The 18,629-nt window shown below is 33.3% G+C and overlaps 2 protein-coding genes across 2 annotated transcripts; both read left to right on the top strand.

Annotated features, from left to right (window-relative positions):
- Positions 2,418–7,988, top strand: LOC105177021 (biorientation of chromosomes in cell division protein 1-like 1). The gene is made up of 8 exons (XM_011100035.2): positions 2,418–3,027; positions 3,130–3,309; positions 3,405–3,529; positions 4,084–4,132; positions 4,220–4,372; positions 4,530–4,738; positions 4,899–6,616; positions 6,681–7,988. The coding sequence occupies exons 1-8, from the start codon at positions 2,969–2,971 to the stop codon at positions 7,650–7,652; spliced, it is 3,465 nt and encodes a 1,154-aa protein (XP_011098337.1). The 5' UTR covers positions 2,418–2,968; the 3' UTR covers positions 7,653–7,988.
- On the top strand, positions 11,762–14,292 carry LOC105177020. Its single transcript, XM_011100034.2, has 3 exons — positions 11,762–12,011; positions 13,437–13,642; positions 13,806–14,292. Exons 1-3 carry the CDS (start codon positions 11,922–11,924, stop codon positions 14,062–14,064), a joined length of 555 nt encoding a protein of 184 aa, XP_011098336.1. The 5' UTR covers positions 11,762–11,921; the 3' UTR covers positions 14,065–14,292.

The following is an 18,629-nucleotide window of genomic DNA, read 5'->3' as shown; positions in this document are numbered from 1 at the left end:
ACTAACCAAAAAATTAGTACAAGAGAAAAGATAATGTGATCCACTAAACTTATAAAGAAATGGGTAATACTATCATTTGATGTCGGAGATAATGGACTTCTTTTTTTAAAAAAAAAGACAGTATAATTTTTTAAACTTATAAAAGAAAATGACCCTTGTCGGAAGTAACGGGCTTCTTTTTAAAAAAAATCAGGCAATATGACCCCTCTGAATTTATAAAGAGAAGGGTAATGCAATCCTCCGATGTCGGAGGCAATGAGTTTTTTCTTTTTTATAAATTAAGTAATATGATCCCCTAAACTTATAAGGAAAAGGGTAATACGTCCTCCAACGTTAGATACAGTGGACTTTTGTTTAAAAACTAAAAAAATCAGGCAGCATAACCCCCTACAATTTATAAAGAAAAGGATGATACGATCCTCCGATGTCAGAAACAACGGGCTTCTTTTTTAAAAATTTAGGGCTCATATTATTATTATTATTATTATTTTCTTAATGCAATTAACCCTCCAAAATGATATGAATTGGGTTAGGAATTTTGGTTTAGAGACAAAGCGAAAGGCACACATAACCAAACCCAACCTTAATTATGACAAGAAATATACATTGTTCACGAGGTTCCACCTTTGATGCCTACTTTCTATCCACCGGAACCCACATGTCACCCTATCAAATACTCTTGCTTTACACCTAACTGTTATATGGTACTTACATCCACCAACTACTTATTTTTCTTATTTATTTATATTTTTTACATTTTTTGGGTAGTTATTTTGACATATTTATGTGAGTTCAATATTTTTTCTATTATCAGATTGTTTATGGAAAAGTAAAACTTGAAGTACATAGTTTGTATATGTTGAATGTAAATAAATATTAATAATGGATATATTTTCAAAAGTTATATATAATTTGTCAACTGTCAACCAAATAAAGTCAATTGATGAAATCATACTATTAGTGATTATCTTCGATCGATAGGAAAATATTTTGAAATTAATATACTTCGACGATCAAGCTCAAGGCAGGATAAATGGATCGTAAATGAACTAAAACAAAAGTAAGTTCATACTCAAAATTTATTTATCCGGCAGTAATTATAGTTTCTGTGTACAATTATCTTGAGTGTTCTCAAATTCTGTCACGTGTTCACTCATCAAGTCAGACCGTCCAAACCCATTACACAAACATACAGAATAGGGATGATAATGGATCCGATTGGACGCAGAATTGGACTTTACCCTTGTTGCAGCGAGTTTTGAATGGATTTTAGTGGTTCGGATTCAGGCCCGCCTCGCCTCGATTACTTTTTTTAATTTTTTTGTATGTTTTAATATTTATATAGAATATATTTGTACATAGATAAAAATAAATATGTATAATTTATTTATACTTAAATATAATATATAAATTCAATATTATTATACATTTAAATAATAATATAAATAGTTTATAATCGTTTTAATGTTTATATAAGCAACACATTCTAAAACTTTTAATGTTTCAATGCTTAAAATGCTCACATATAAATTTACAAAGAAAACATCGACCTTTCAAGAATAATATAGTATTATATTTATAAAGTTATGATAGTATTATTTTTAAAAGTATTTTTTTTTATATTTTGAAAATATTAATCTGGTCCATTGAGTGAAATCCAATGGATCCGAGTTCGAGTCCGGATCCAAAGTTTTTTTAATACAACGGGTCCTAAATTTTGACAAATTCACTCTGAATCTGCCCCGTTGTCATTCCTAACAAGGATCTTATACGGAAATATTTTAAAGTACTTGAAGGAGTAAAATTGTATCTCTAATAATAGTTGCAAGTAATGACCCACGTGAGTGTCCAAAAAAGTAGTTCATACTAAAATTTAATTGGATCATGTTCACCTTTTTTATTTTTTCTTTTTATTAATTATATTCACCTCCTCATATGATATATAATTTACATTCATACTACAAGAAATTCACAATTTTTGCCTTTTATATGCAAATTATAAAAAATTCGGTTACTCCCTATATTATATGAAATAAATAGAGATCATTCATATCGAATATTTATATCTAATAAAGATAATTACAACAATCATTCCCTCATCAAGAATATCAGATAAATTACATTTAAACAATACATGCAATAGCAACAGAAAGACAAATACCTATTATGCGGTAGAATTACATCCCACACATTGATTAAATTCAAATCCATCATGAGATCTCAATTTCATCCACTGAACTAAACCTCGTAAATTAGAATCTTTCCCAATTTAAACTAATTAATAATGAATAAATTTCATAAATTGGGGTTTATTTATCACAAGCCATGCATTTGGAAATACTAATGAAAATAGAGAGAGAGAGAGAGAGAATATTCCAAGAAGGAAATGGTAAATGTAAGAAGGGAGGTCCACTGACTGTGGAACTCTCCATTATTCTTTCCCCACTCCTGATGAGAGTGACAGCCAAGCGAAGCAAGCCCGAAATCTTCACACACAACACAGAGTGATGAGTGAGTGATCCGACCAGCCATTTTTGAGGACTTCATAAGCAAGAATTTCCACATTCTTACCCTTACTGTAACATGAAAAACCCTGAAGTGACGCCTCAACAACTGCTAAAATTCTTCTTTGATTTTCCCCCTTTTCTCCTACTACACACACATACACATCTATATATGTGTATGTGTATGTTTATATATAATCTACAGACACGGAGTGTCGGCCTTGGAAAGTGTAGGACCCATGTTCTGAATGAATCCTGAAAAAGCCCCTCGTGTTATCAGACTTGCATGTGCCCACCTCACTGTTCCACATATCCGCAACTCTTCAGATTCAAGAATTTGCATTCCGGGCCTTGTAAATAAGAAGGAATTCTGTATTCCAGCTGGAGAACTGCTGAGGGTGAACTTCTGAACTCAATTTTCTCTTCTTGGTTTGTGTGGATGCTTGATTTTTGTGAAGTGTGGTATGGATTCAAGAACTCTGCTTGATTATGCTCTGTTTCAATTGACACCAACACGGACCAGGTATGATCTTTAACTTACCCGTCCAAATTGCATAGGTTGTATTCAAATTTTCTGTAGTTCTCCAGGTGTTTGACATTACTTCTCTTGGAATGTGAAATGAAGGTGTGATCTTGTGATATTTGCTGGTAAAAAGAATGAGAAAATAGCATCAGGGTTGTTGGAACCTTTCCTTTCCCATCTCAAATCGGCTAAAGATCAAATTTCCAAGGGTGGTTATTCCATTACTCTCCGGCCCGCCTCTTCAGATTCTTCTTCATGGTTTACTAAGGCCACTCTAGAAAGGTATTCTTGATTATGTTTTGGGTTAGCTTGTGGGGTGGGGTAGTTTTATCATTTATGTTATTGTTATAAACCTGTTTCCGGTCTTGATTTCTCAGGTTTGTGAGGTTTGTTAGTACGCCAGAAGTTCTTGAGAGATTTGTGACCATTGAGAGGGAGATAGATCAGATTGAGAGATCAATTGAATCGAATGAACAAGTAAATGGAACAGTGGACGTACAAGGTATGGCAACATCGAATGGAGAAGTGAAATTGTTATTTTGTTTTGATGAGTTTATTCATCTGCAACTTGAATGTAGTATGTGTGTTCTTGGAATGAATTTCTTTATTATCATGCAATTTTCGGTGTAGTCTTGATATGACTATGATTCGCATTTAAAGATCCTTTGTAGTTTTTTTTGGTGATGATATGCATGTCTGGCAACAGTAAGCTGAGTTTTGAGGGATAAGAAGAAATACTGAAAAACACTTGTGGGAAATCCGCCTGATATCTTGACGTGCCTGCATTTTGTGGTTCTGATCTCGTTTCATGCACTCGTACATAGGTTGTTCGAAATATCTTCTTTTGTAGTTCGTTTTTGCACTAGTTTTCTATTTCCAACTTATACACTTTCTTAGGATAGAAAGTTTGGTGTGATTTATTTGATTATGGATGTCTCTTACTGAACCTATGCCCATCTTTGAATTTCAGCACAGTGTATCTGCAGGTACTGACTTAGTATTCGTAAATTAATTCACCTACATAAATCAAGCTAACGAAACTAGTGGAATCAACAGGTTCTGCCTTTGCAACTGATGGAGATGCCAAAGAAGAGGAAAAACCCAAGTAAATTCTCATACTTAATTTCTTTCTATTCATGAAGTTACAGTTGCTAGTAACTATAAGAATAATTTTTCACATTGGCATGGATAGGATACGCCTCCAGCGTGTTCTGGAATCCCGGAAAGCGATGCTCAAGAAAGAGCAAGCAATGGCTTACGCTCGTGCTTTGGTGGCAGGATTTGAGATGGATTACATATATGATCTTATATCTTTTAGTGATGCTTTTGGAGCTACGCGTTTAAGGTAGGAAATAATCTTACATGACTTTGTAAATCATGAAGTAATGTTGGGTGCCGTACTCCTTGGAGGCATGGAAAAACAAGAAATTTATTCACCCGATAGACTAGCAAATTCTGTTTTCAATGTTATTTCATTTTCACGTAACTTTTATTTTGTTCAGGGTAGCATGTGGAAACTTCATGGAACTATGCAAACAAAAGAACAACGATAAAATTTGGATGGACGAAGTTGCAGCAATGCAAGCATCGTACCTGGGAACATCGGGAATTACGTTTGCTGGTGAAAGTCAAGACCTATCTCAGACTGGGCTTGCTAAGAGTGCGACACCTGACTCGATCGCGAGACATGGAAGTTTGGATATCAATGAAGGTATTGTGAAACATCCACTCTTCTTGTTCTTCTGTAAATTGTTTACGATCTTCTCTTCCATAAAAATATAACCAAATAGATCTTTCAAATGTGAAATATACATTATTTTTTAGCCTTTTTGGACGTAGAGATTATTGATATGGTACTTGAATAATGAAAGGAATGGATAATGCTTTGCCGGTGGAGTTCAATCAGCACCAGACAGAAGGGGCAGCTCAGTTATCAGCTTGGCCAAGCCATTTTCCCCCATATATGCAAAATGCTCAAGGTCCGATATTTCAGCCCTATCCCGGATATATGTTTCCGAGCATGCACGTTGCAGCATCACATTACCCGGGTAATACGCCATGGCCGGCAAATTTCCCGGATTCGGCTATGTACGTCGATAGGGATATCAAAGATAGTCAAAAATACAAGTCTACTAAGAAAAAAGAAAAACGTGCAAATCGTGAGCAACCACACAGTATGAAAAATGGTGAAAGTGATGAAACTGATCATTCCAGCTCTGGAAGTGATTCAAGTGAAGAGCAAGACCACGAACCAAGTCTTTCTTCGCATGAGAAGAGTCGCAACAAGAAGCAAAGTAAACATTCCTCGAGAAAAGTTGTTATTCGAAACATAAATTACATAGCAGGCAGAAATGAAGACAGTGGCAGTTCTTCTGACAGCAGTTCCTCTGACGAAGATGAATACGTTGACGCAGATTCCATTAAACAGCAGGTGGAGGCAGCTGTTGGGTCGTTGAAGAGGCACCAGAAGCCGATGTCCCGAGAAAAAAAGGTACAAGACGGTAGCAAGAAAGCTAGCAATAAGTTGAGGAAAGCTTTAGATATTGAAAATGAAGGGACACCAAATTCTGAAGAAAGGAAAGATGGGAATTGGGACATCTTCCAAAACCTCCTCATGAGGGATCCAGACTCGTCATCGGCAGATATGGGTTCAAAGACTACACCAGTTCAAGAAGAGTACTCTATTCGGAAGGCCCTTGGAGAGGAAAATTTGTCTACTTTAGATAAGAAATTGGACAAGCCAAAATATGCAAGTGATGATTTCATCTTTGCTGAAAGGTCCACTGGAAATGGAACCCAGGCAGCCAACGTTGGTTGGGAAAATTTCCGTGGAGTTGTTAAGAGTGGCAGCAAAGATGAGGAATTGTTAATTCTGAAAAGATCAGAAGGAGATTACTACTTGCAAAATGCTCATTTTGGGACTGAACCTTCCATTATTAAGATTCAGAAAGAGGAAGATTGGATCATAGGTAGCAAAGCTGAAATATCAGCAAATCCAGGAGGGAATATAGATCACAATTATTTTGGTGCAGATCAAGCCTCCGCCAACCACTTTCAGATTCAAGAAAATAAGAGGGATGTTCTTTCGGATGATTCTTTCATGGTTCAGTCTCGACCATCAGATGGTCCACTAGAAACTCAGACTAAGGCCGACATGTTCATGGTTTCTGATTTTGTTGGAGCTGATCAATCCAAGAATAGCATGCCAGAAAATTCGCAAGTAAAGGTTGAAGCCAGTAATTTCCATGAACCAGAAGACCTTTACATGATGCTTGGGCGTGATTCTGCCACTGAGCACGTTGTGACATCTTGGAGTCCTGAAATGGATTACGGGAAAGATATTTCGCTCATTGAACCTGTTACAAGTCAGAGCAACCACAAAACAAGTGACAATGCTGATGCTCCCCTGCTTCAAAACGGTAGTGCAAGAAACAGCAAGACTGGTAAAGAACCTGGACGAAAAGTGGATGGAAAACCACCAAAGTCTAAAGCTTCTAGTGGACCTCTTGGCCGGAGCAAATCCGACATAGCACCCAGGAGCAAGATGTCACCTCCCGGAAGCTCAGTAATTAGAAGCAAAGCTGCAAAGGTACAGTCTTATCATCTATTAATTGTTTTCAATTGAATCCTAATTCCCATGTTCTTTCACTCAGGAAGAAGAGAAAAGAAAGAAAATAGAAGAATTAGTGATACTGCGCCAAAAGAGAATTGCTGAAAGAAGTGCTGCTAAGGGTGTTAGACCAGAAACTTCAAGAATGTCTTCAAAAGAGAGCAAAAAGAACTCTGTTTCTACAAAAACTGAGAAGGCTAAACTTCATGCCCCGACTGATGAGGATGAGAAGTCACGTAAACCTGTTATGAGGAATTCAACTATTGATCGTCTTGCAGCTGCTCGGACGACGAACAAGAAATTATCACCTGAATCGAAGGTCAGCCAAAACAGGAAACCGACCTCAAAGGGGAATTCAGTGGCGGCAGCTTCCTCGTCAAAGAAGACAAAAGGAACTCAGGAGCAGAATGACAAGGTCAATCCTTCAGATAAGAAAACTGGTACAAAAAATAATTTAAGGCATAGTTCTTCTGATATTCAAGAAAGGGATCGCAAAAGTACCGTATCCTCAATTGCGGACGAGTCGATAAGTGCAGAAAGAACTCCGGCCAAGACGAGCATTGAAGATTTTGAGACGGTTAAGATATTGCATACTGTAACTTCGGTCGAGAATAGAGAAGCAAATGTTATTTCCCCAAAAGGCACTCCGGTCCACCAAAACCCCATTCAGGTTTCATCTGATAAAAACATAATCTCTTCAGAAAATCCATCCATGGAAACCGTGCCACAAACTAATGTCGATGATCATGTCGGGCTTACCCCTCAGACTGCAGTGGATCCTACAGTTGGAAATAATCCGAAGTCCACCTCGTTGCACATCAACGAAAAAAGTGATGAGAAAAAGAAGCTATCCTTTTCGCCTGAAATTTCTGTGATGAATATCTCAACTCCACCTCCAAACTACGAAACAAGTCCAGAACTCAGCCACTCCAGAAAGAAGTGGAACAATGGCGAAAGCTCTCCTAAAATCCCAAAAGGCTTCAGAAGGCTTCTCTTGTTTGGTCGTAGAACCTGAATTCGATCAAGAATGTACGAAAAGAGCCTTATGCTGTCTGCTTACATGGAAGAGAACATCACAAAAGCATTACGAAGCATATGGCATTGCTGCAGCATGACGAACGATGTCGTAATTTATCAATTGCAATACAAGGAAGCTTTGAACAGGTGATTCTGGTTTTATGTAGTTTAGTACATTTGAACCATGATGTTACTCCACACAGCTCTTGTCTGTTTCTTGCATGCAAATTTGTTCTCATTTTTATTAATTCTTTTGCTCATTGTAATTGTTCGTTGTTTGATGGTTTACTTTGTAAGTGTGATATATAAAATCTGAAATGTTTTGTGATTGTAATGTAGCTTTTTCCTCCTTGCTTGTCTGACTAGAAGAAAATATACTATTGGCTAGGGACTAAAACTTTGGTAAATAATTATTATTAACGATGGTTAAATAGAAATCGATGAAAAAACTTAGATTATCAATTATAGGAACTATTCTTGCCATGGTTCAAATGTTTTTGTCATGGCTTCCATTACAATACTTTAGCTACACTCGTAAAAATTACGGCCAACAACCGTTGCATGGTCGTGATCAATGATTATTTACTACGATTAGTTGTCATGGTTAAATATTTAAATTTCTTCTAGTGTATATGATTTTACGAGGTAATTTTTTCCTGAGTTTTAATTTTTGATTTGGTGAATAACTTGTGAAGATTCTTATGTGGATCAGGACTGGTCGAATGAAACCAATTATGCAACAGGTGTATTCACTTGCCATGTGATTATAATGCATCATCTCTTTAAAGTTAATTTACTAGCAATAATATTTTTTTTATTCATGTACTTTTAGAATTAATTCATTGTATCAATTTTGATTAGTTGTTCATTTTATTTTAATTCTCTTTTATTTAATTGAATAAATATAATAAAAAAATTATATATCAAGTGTGCTTCGATTACTAGTATATAATTATTTAACGAGTACTATTAAAAAAAATAACAATTTATGTATTTGTGTGATTCGAACCCATAATTTTATATTCATGAAACTTTATCTTTACCAATTAAGTTAGGCATATGTAGGGATGGCAATTGGATCTGGAATCGGGGAATTTGCCCCTAATGGGGCGGATTGGGGTCCAAAAAAAGAGAGACTAGGACAGGTAGAGGGCCCTAAAAATTAACACTCATTCGGGTCCAGAGTGGGTCTTGGGTCCATAAAGACCTACCCGAAACTCATCTTGGTAAAATTAATTTAATATATATATGTGTTTTAAAAAAAAATGCTCAAATTGCATTTACTGCATTGTATAAGGAGTAATGGCAAAATGTGGATGGTAAATATAAGGGTGACAATTAATATTTTAAAATTAAATGTTTTTTTAAACAATTATAGAACTCCGATCACTAAATTTTAAAAAATGGTCAAAATTTACTAAGGTGGCGATGCTACCCCTAGCAGTCGTCGCCCAATTGATCGGGGGTGACATTCTTGGTTATCGTTATTCATCATATTAAATTATTAATTTTTATATCTTTTATTTTAAATTTATATATCTTATAAAATATTTATAAAATTTATAAAATATTAAATTTAATCCTAAAAATAATTCAATAGTTTTATATTCTTTTTTTAAAAAAAAAAAAGCTTATAAATTCTTAATATTTTATTTTTTCAATTTTATAATTTCTGTTTAAGTCTTATTAAATACTTTTTAATATTTTATAAACTCTTAAATATATTTAAAAGTTTATAAATTCACCAGATGTCGGTGGCAATTTGAATTAAAAAACTTTCGGGTGTTTTGAGTAAGGTAGACATCCCGAGTATTGGGACCAGAATCAGTCCGCTCGATCTCTGCCACGTGTTTTGATAACCAAAAGTCAAACTATTTGGTGAGATCTGGCGGTAGACTGGGGTTGACACAAATAGATCTGCTCCACTTAATTTAAACCACCGACACACACTATTCATTCCTCTCATTTGATCACCATTCCAATATTTTATTTAATAGGGTAAATTACTTAGTCGTCCGATTGTACTATACTCTATTTAATGCTTATCCCCTCAAACTTTAACAATTATGAATAATTATATTTAGACCCCTAAATTATAATTTATTTGCACAAATCAATTCTGTCGTTTCATACCAAAAGAAATACTGTCATTTGAATAATTACACATAACGTCAATATCATTTATATAAATTACTCATATTTTTTAAAAAATTACATATATACCCTCAAAATTATCAACATCATTATACAAATTACCCATATTTTTTTATTATGAGTATAAAACGGAGCGGAGCGGGTCTAGAGTGGGTTTTTCAAATGTCGAGACCCGCCTTCCAAGAAAATTTTGGACCCAGACCCGGACCTGGAACCCTTCAAGTTGGATCCGATATATCCAATTAATATTTTCAAATTATTAAATATTTCTTTTAAAAAAATACTATCATAACTTTATCAATGAGACAATAATATCATTGAAAGGTTGATATTCTTTTGTCGATTTATATGTCCATCTTTTCGGCATTAGAATATCAAAAATTTAGAATATGTGCTACTTATATAAACACTAAAACATTTATAAATTATTTATATAATTAATTTAATTTATAAAATATTAAATTTATGTATTTATGTAAGTATAAATAAATTATACATATTTTTTATATATGTACAGATATATTTTATATAAGTATAAATAAAATATATAAAATAAAAAAAAAATTGAAGCGGGTCAGGAACGGGGACGAGTCAAAAGCACTAAGATCCGAACCAGTTCAGCTACCTATTTAAGAATTCAAAATCTGGCCCAATCGGGGGTTCTAGGTCCAGGTCCAACTTGAATCCATTGACATTCATAACTGTTAAGAATGGTTCTACTATTATACAAAATGCATGAATAATTTATATAAATAAATTATAACGGTATTTTTTTAAAACAACATTATGAGACTCATACGAAATTAGAGCAGACAATACCTTGCGCAATAGAGCGTCGATTGAGTCTCAAGATACACTATGTACAACGTCTGTGGGAATAAGGGTCTCTCCCAAGCCTCTCGTCAGGGAACTGATGGTATAAATAATCGTCCTACATTGGTTGTAGACGAGAAGTTTAAGTGACTTATAAGTCCTACGGCCTTATCTCTCTAATGAGACGCCTTTTCAAAACAAAATTATGAGGTTCATACGAAGTTAGAACAGACAATAACTCACGTATATGACACGGATCAAGTCGCAAACCCTATTACATTTTATTTTATAACTTTGTAAACCTAATTTGAGGTCTTTACGTCCTTCCGGTGGCAAATAGGGTCAAAGATAGAAATTTTACACTAAACACACTAAGGAAAATGGGAAAAGAAATGTGAAATGAAAGATGGAAAAACATAAAAATAAATAAATAAATAAATAAGGGTATAATTGAAATGTATCTCAAAATTAGTGGTCAATTGAGCTAACTATTAAATTTAGAGGGTAAGTATTACATAAAGTAAGTGTTGGAGGGGGCAAATTGTGAAATTCTTTTCCAAAATATCATAAAAGGTCCCTATTGCAATTATGTAATTATTAAATTTCTGTATATTAATTAGAATCATATCTATATTTTCCAATAAATTTGAATACCCTAAAAAGTTGTTTTTAAAAATAAACTTACCAGATTTACCCCTTTAAAAATTTCAAAATTGAACAAAAAAAAGGTGATTCTTTTCAAATTAACTTAATATTTATAATTTTATCGAGATGTCTCAAAAATTAATAGAAATATATTTTAATAAATGAAGCAAATTACTCCCATAACAACGGTGTACATAAGGGGTAATTTACTTTATTTTTAAAATATAATGAGATAATTTATTAATTATTTTTCATAGAGAAATTTTTGCTTATTTTTATATTATCATGGGATAAATTGCATTTAACACTTATAAAATAATATTTTAAAAAAATTGAATAATAAGTTTACAAGTATTTATTTAAACATTTGCAAACACGCCCGTATTTTTCCGGAGTGGCAATAGTGTTGGGTGGAGTGCCAATATCAATTTCTTTATTTAATTCTTTTGGGCAGTAAATAATTAGGTTGGGAGTACCTTTGCGCTGCGGGTGAAGCGTTGAGCTGTCGCTCTCTTTCTCTCTCTTAATTTTTTAGTACTTTCTCTGTGCTTGTTGATTACTGCTCTGCTTTCTCATCTATATGTAGAGAGAGAGAGAGAAACTGAAGAGGTGGAAACAAGGAACAACTGAAACATCTAGATCTTCTGCTCTGTCAATGGCTTCCAAGCTCTTGCTCGTCACCGTCTTCATTTTCGATGTTATTGCTTTCGGTTTGGCTGTTGCTGCTGAGCAGAGAAGGAGCACTGTGAGTTGCCTTTTCGTTTTTCCTTTGTTTTTTCTTTGCAGCTCTGTGAATTGGTTTGTGTATTTGTCCGCTTTAGTGTGTGTGTGTGTGTTCCTGTTGTGACTTGTCGGTTGGTGGTTCATTTCAAGTGTTTGTACGAGAAATGATTGATTTATTGATTTGAGATTCTTTTAGATTTTTGTGCTGTGGAAGACATTAATCGAGGAACGTTTGTTGATTTTAGGCTTGTGAGTTGGGTTTTTTGAGAATTGAAAACGTAACGGGTAATAATGACTATGTTCTCTCGTTTCTTTTTCATTATTTGAGGGAATATATTTCATTAGTTTCTCCGGTTAGGTTAATGTAGATCATGTGTTTGTTAATAAATGTTTTTTAGCAGTACATACGGGAAGGATTGAAGATTTGTAAGCGTTTACCTTATGTGTTAGCACCAACAAAATCAACTATTTCAATGCCAACTTTGCTGATTTTAATTCTCTGATTAAGGTTGAATTTTCTATCGGTATGCAGCAGTTAATTTTGTTGCATGGATTCTTACACTAGATGTTCATGTCTATTGAATGTTTTCCTGGTTATGAATTCCTGCTCAACAATTTTCAAAGTAAGGGAAGTATACAAACAAAGGTGTCGTGTTGCTCTTCGTTATGCTTTCTGAAGAGTCTTTAACGCTGTAAGGAACTATGGAGCTCCTAGACAAAGTACATGCTGCATAACTTATGAGGAGCCTATGTTAGTCTGCAAAAGTTACCTGCTCTGTAATACTTATGCTAGATTTCGTGTAGGAGGGTCTCTTTGTATTTTTTAAAACAGAGATGCATTAAGTAATCCTCGAGCATACCAGTATAAACCCAAAACTACATTTTACTGACAAATAATAAGAATCATCTTGTTTATATAATCTTTTAATTGTATTAGCATTTTGTTTAATGCATAATTTCATTTTTCTTGCCATTCTGCAATATATATAGCATATAAGTATTATTGCTAACTGATGAATATCTGTATACATGTAAAACCAAGTCAAGATGCTTTTTCACCATGCCTTGTGTCCTAAAATTGGAGAGGTCACATGTTTTGAGCCCTGTTCTAGAATCAACATTCGTAGTGCAATGCCTTGCCTCCAGTGACTGTAGGCATTCGTTGACTCAGAAAACATTAAACATAGACATAATGCTAGCCATAGTCCAATAACTCTAGCTTATATCACTTGAACCTATTCTGCACGTCAGAAAATTATTTAGAGTCCTCCGAAAAATTCTGCTAACTATCATTCAATATGTGCATATATGTGGCAGGTATGGAAAAATCTGAAATTTATGCAGTAACTGCTTCATCTATAGTTTTGACTCTCCTCCTGCTTGATTATCCATCGAACATGTCAGCTTGATTTGCTTTGAATATCTGAATTATGTCATTTTTTGGCAGGGCAAAGCAAGGCCAGATAGTGAGGATATGTATAAATATTGTGTTTATGATTCTGACATTGCAACTGGGTATGGCGTTGGTGCATTCCTATTTCTCATGGCCAGTCAAGTAGTTATAATGGCTGCAAGTAGATGCTTCTGCTGTGGAACTCCACTAAAACCTGGAGGCTCAAGGGCTTGTGCTGTTCTTCTTTTCATTATTTGCTGGTACGCACCCATTACAAGAATATCTCATGTCGTAGTATGAGTTATTTTAAAGAAAAATTGGCAACAGAAGAAACATTGCAGAATCAAAAAAGTTTTCTGAACCTATCCTGTGCTTCTTTTTATCTTGACCAAATTGATTAAGATTAAAGTACTTCTGATGCAGGATAACATTTTTCATCGCTGAGGTCTGTTTGCTGGCTGGTTCAGTTAGGAATGCTTATCACACCAAGTACAGGACAAGGTTTTTCGAAAACCCTCCCTCTTGTGAGACTGTGAGAAAGGGCGTTTTTGCAGCGGGAGCAGCTTTCGTTTTATTCACTGGCATAATCTCAGAGTTCTATTATGTGAGTTATTCCAAGGCCAGGGGAGGTTCCACGCCTTATGGAGGCGAAGCCGCAATTGGCATGGCACCATTTAAGTGAGTCTGAAGAAACTACCGGTAGCATGCGACAGCTGTCCGCTCTATGGATTTTCTGCAACATATTTTAGTTCTCTGGTACCTAATATTGCTATAGGATTCTAGTTTGGCTAAGTACTATATGTAACCTTATACCTATTTCTTTTATTTGTTTGTGTCCCTGTACAATTTTCCTCTAGCATGTGGATGCAATGTGAATGAATGGATGTCCTCTCTTTGTTCGTACATGACAGAGAACTTCTGCTGGATCCTTTTTCCTTTCCCAGTCCGGATTGAGATTTCTGTGCTCTTGTATTAGTGCTTGTTTCCGTGTTTGATGGGATGAATGCCCAAATAACAACTATGCATAAATGACAAATAAGGGTTTTTGATTAGTTAGTTATTGGATCAAATATAATTCTAACATGGGTATGATGGAATTTAATTCAAAAATTAATTATTGAAAAATAAACCAAAAAAGAAATTACGTCTACACTTCAAATCATGTTCAATTTTGTGAAACAAGAATGCAACACCCTGTGATTAGCTGCAGTAGATAGATATGAAGCTAGGACCCTAAATTATTTGAGTAAGGCATATCATTGTTCAAGTTCCATAGAAATTGTTCGTTTGAATTTTGTTTGATTATTGCTTTCTTCAAGCTCAAACGAGCATTAATTAAATCAAACATGAATCGAGTTTGACATTTTTAAATATATTTTATTATTTTTGCACTAATCGAATTGAACAAAAGAAATTGTTCGAGTTTGTTTTGTTAAGCTTAATAAATCAATTTCAAATAAGCGTTGATCAATCAATTTCAATCGAATATTGAGTTATTTGATTTATTTTTCAGCCCTATACGACACTCCAAAAAAGCTCAAAGCATTAATGGTTGTTCACGGAAAGATCCAAGACTGCACATCCGCCATTCTTGTTTATGCTTTCAACTGATCAAAGCTTGAATGCAGCACAAACATCTCAAACAACTTTGCTGTGAAGATTCCACAGCTTCAACGTCACGTTCAGGTGATACTATTCGCGTGAATTATAAGCGAATTTGAAACACGTTTCTTGGTATTGACTTGTATCAGTACTTGGCACTATCATATTCCTTGTCATCTTCTAGTAAAGAAATAGAATCCTCACTTTGCTGAAAAGAGTGGCCTGGCATAGATGCTTGATGAAGACACCTTCACATGTTTGATAATGCTCAATAATACAAGTAGTCTTAAGTTCGAATGTCGTCACACGCTTCAAATCTTTGCCAAGACTTCTACTGGGACTAAACGGACATTATGACCTATGAATTGATTTTCACATGGTTATATCTTGATTCTTGACGACAATATATCAGTGAAGCTGGTGGACACGCATGGGCCAAGTGCAATCCTCCCTGCGTTTGTGGACTTCTCACTTCAACTCAAATTTTTCATACTTAGTAACCACTCCCAAGTCCTTGATAAAATTAAATTGAATTATAATTGAAAAGTTTAGTTATAAATCTATAAAGAATTAAAAACAATAAAAAAAGAAACAAATGGAGGTTTAATCCAGGAAGAAGAAGCCCATTTGTAAACCATGAAAGCCATCAAACTGTTGGGCTGGGCTATTGGGTCATGGGCCTACCAAATTGTCCATGGGCTCAAGTCCTAACCCAGTCAAAAATTCCAATACTTTTTTCCAGTTTTTTTTTTAAAAAAAATAATTTTTTGAACTTATGCTCAACTTCAATTATTTTATTAAATAACTAATCTTTGCTCTAAATTTTACTAATTTTATTTTCAAAAGATCCACCTACATATTAATACATAAATTACATCCACATTCCCTAAACTCGACTAATAAACAAAATAAAAAAATATTATAAATAATTTTTTTATTCACCCAAATTGGAAAATATATAAATATTCACTATATACATAAAATAAAAATGTAATTGCAATACCATTTATTACTTACACAGCAGCCACATGAAAAATAAAATTAAAATGGAGTACAAACTGATACATCTGTACCTTAATCATTAGTAAATAATTAAAATTCAATAATTGTATTTCTTTTTCCCACCAATGATCTAAAATAAATATAATAAATAGTTCTTATAACATGTTGTTTGAGTCTCTCTCATCTCATCTCATCCCTGTAATGTTCTTGCTTATTGTTGTCACACCTTTCTTTAATTACATATAGTACACTTTGCACATGTCTCCCCCCCCCTCCCCCTCCCCCTCCCTCTCTCTATATATTATATTTTCTGATCTTTGAAAAATCACAAATATCCTTACAATGTGTTATTACAAAAGAATATTTGTTAGACGGCTATTAACTGTAGGGATATATATACTTTTTCAAAAAAGACATTAATGGTACCGAAATGAATTATTGGAATTTATTTATTTTTTAATAAAAAAAATTGTATATATGTTGTCATTTAATATACAATTGTAAGTTAAAAATCGGTGAAAAGTTAGAATGTTTTTTTTTGAAAAATTAATTTTTAATTTTACTAATAAGTTGCGGGAGTTGCTTAGATATTATTTACCTTAAATTGAAGCCGTTTAAAATCAGAAGTTGTAAATAAAAAAATACTCTTTTTATAGCAATAAGATGATAATCGCTTATCTAAAACGATTGCAAACACTCCTGAATTTGTTTACTGCATTAGCGCATTTCTACGAAATTTCCCATATATTTCCATTTAATTAATGAAAAAAAATTAATATCGACGTAAAATCATCAAACAGTCGTCGAATTACATGAAAACTCAATATATATATTTTTATATATAAAAAAAGGAAAAACAAATAGATTTAGAGGCTCTTGAAATATCAACTACAAAATTAAAATATATAATAGTTGGAGAAATATCTAAAAACAGGTAGATTTTACAAGATATATATTATATGAATATATGATTAGCAAAAAGATGGAATAATTAAAAAAGAATTAAAATGACAAGTTGAAATATTAATTTAGGTGTAAAAATATGTGTTGAATTAGAGATAATGAAGAGCATAACAGGCTGTTAGGAATCATGCCACGTGCTCTGTCTCCCCCTAATTAAATCATTAACACGTTCTCATTATCATTAATCCCACTCTTTTTTTTTTTAATTTTTTCTTTCTTCCCTAATTCCTAACCCCCTTTTTTTTAAATAAAAATTATTTAAAAAATACAACCCTTTTTAATTATATATAAATACAAAGAGACGATATTTTTTTAGTAAATTAATTATAATTATATTATGAATTTTAATTATTAATAATTAATATATTAATTATTTATAATTGACCAACAATTATTATTATTACAGTAGACCGAACCTGTAACAAAATCTCGACTTTACTGGTTAAGTTAGACTTCATTGGCATGACGTTAATTAATTAGAGTAAATATTTCATTTTTATTCGTTGACAATAATTTGTGGGGTTCTAATTCGGGTCGGGTCTGATTGGATCTTGTTATTACGTGATTAGTGTCAAATTGTAGATATTAATTAATCATATAATAGGGATAATAAATTATTTTAGTTATTTATTTATTCAAATTTGATCCGAATAAATAATATTTTAAATGAAATGTTCAGGTCGGGCCTAAAAGAGGACAAACCGGGCGGGCCCGAACAAGCCTGTTGTAGTAATTGAGAACATAAGTGAGTGTTTTCGGGCTGAGATGGTGTCCATTTTCGGGCCGGGCTGGTGTTTTCGTCATCCGCTACGCAATATGGTACGGACGGACATAGGAAGTCAATAAAATTGAAAATTCCTCTCCTTTTTCTCTTAGTTGGAAACTTATTTCCGTTTTCTAAATAAAATTTAATATAATAGTTTATCACCGATCTTAATTTTTTATTGCAAAAAGTTCAGGTGATATCAACTTCATGCACTATTGTGAATCAATATGCACTCAATACCATAATTCGCTAACAAAAGTACTTATAAATTACCTACCGACACAATTCTCATACTGATATAGGGAATAAAACCAATAATTATCTGACTTGAAATGATTCGTCCTTATAAATTGAGCCAATAAATATCGATATCTGCATCGAAATAATAAGAAATTTTATTTTCTTGAAAAAAAAAAAGAAGAAATAATTAAGGGCCACAACTCATACCAAGAAAGGACCTATGGCTTTGATCATGAATTCGAGTCGCTTGGAGGGCAGTTGAGAAACCAACACTGATCCTCCTTGAATTTCATTGATAAGAAATCTTCATTTATAAATACGCAATATTATTTTCCAAAGAAATAATAATAATAATAATGATAATGATGATAAGAGATAATTATATTTACACCCTCTAATCTATGATCTATTTACACAAATTATTTTTATCTTTTGAATAATTAAATATATATCCATCAGAATCGTCAACATTATTTATACAAGCCGTCCCTTACTTTTCGAAAAATTACACACATACTCCCCCTCCCAAGAAAAAATTAAAATAATTATACAAACTACCTATATTTTTAAACTATCATGAGTAATTTACGTAATTATACAAAAAATATATATAAATAACTTATGTAAACAGATCATAGAATAAAAGCATAAAATTAAAAATTATTTTTTTAAAA

The sequence above is a fragment of the Sesamum indicum genome, linkage group LG14 (genome assembly GCF_000512975.1).
Source record: "Sesamum indicum cultivar Zhongzhi No. 13 linkage group LG14, S_indicum_v1.0, whole genome shotgun sequence".
Lineage (NCBI taxonomy): Eukaryota > Viridiplantae > Streptophyta > Magnoliopsida > Lamiales > Pedaliaceae > Sesamum > Sesamum indicum.
This window is presented reverse-complemented; position numbering and strand designations above follow the sequence as displayed.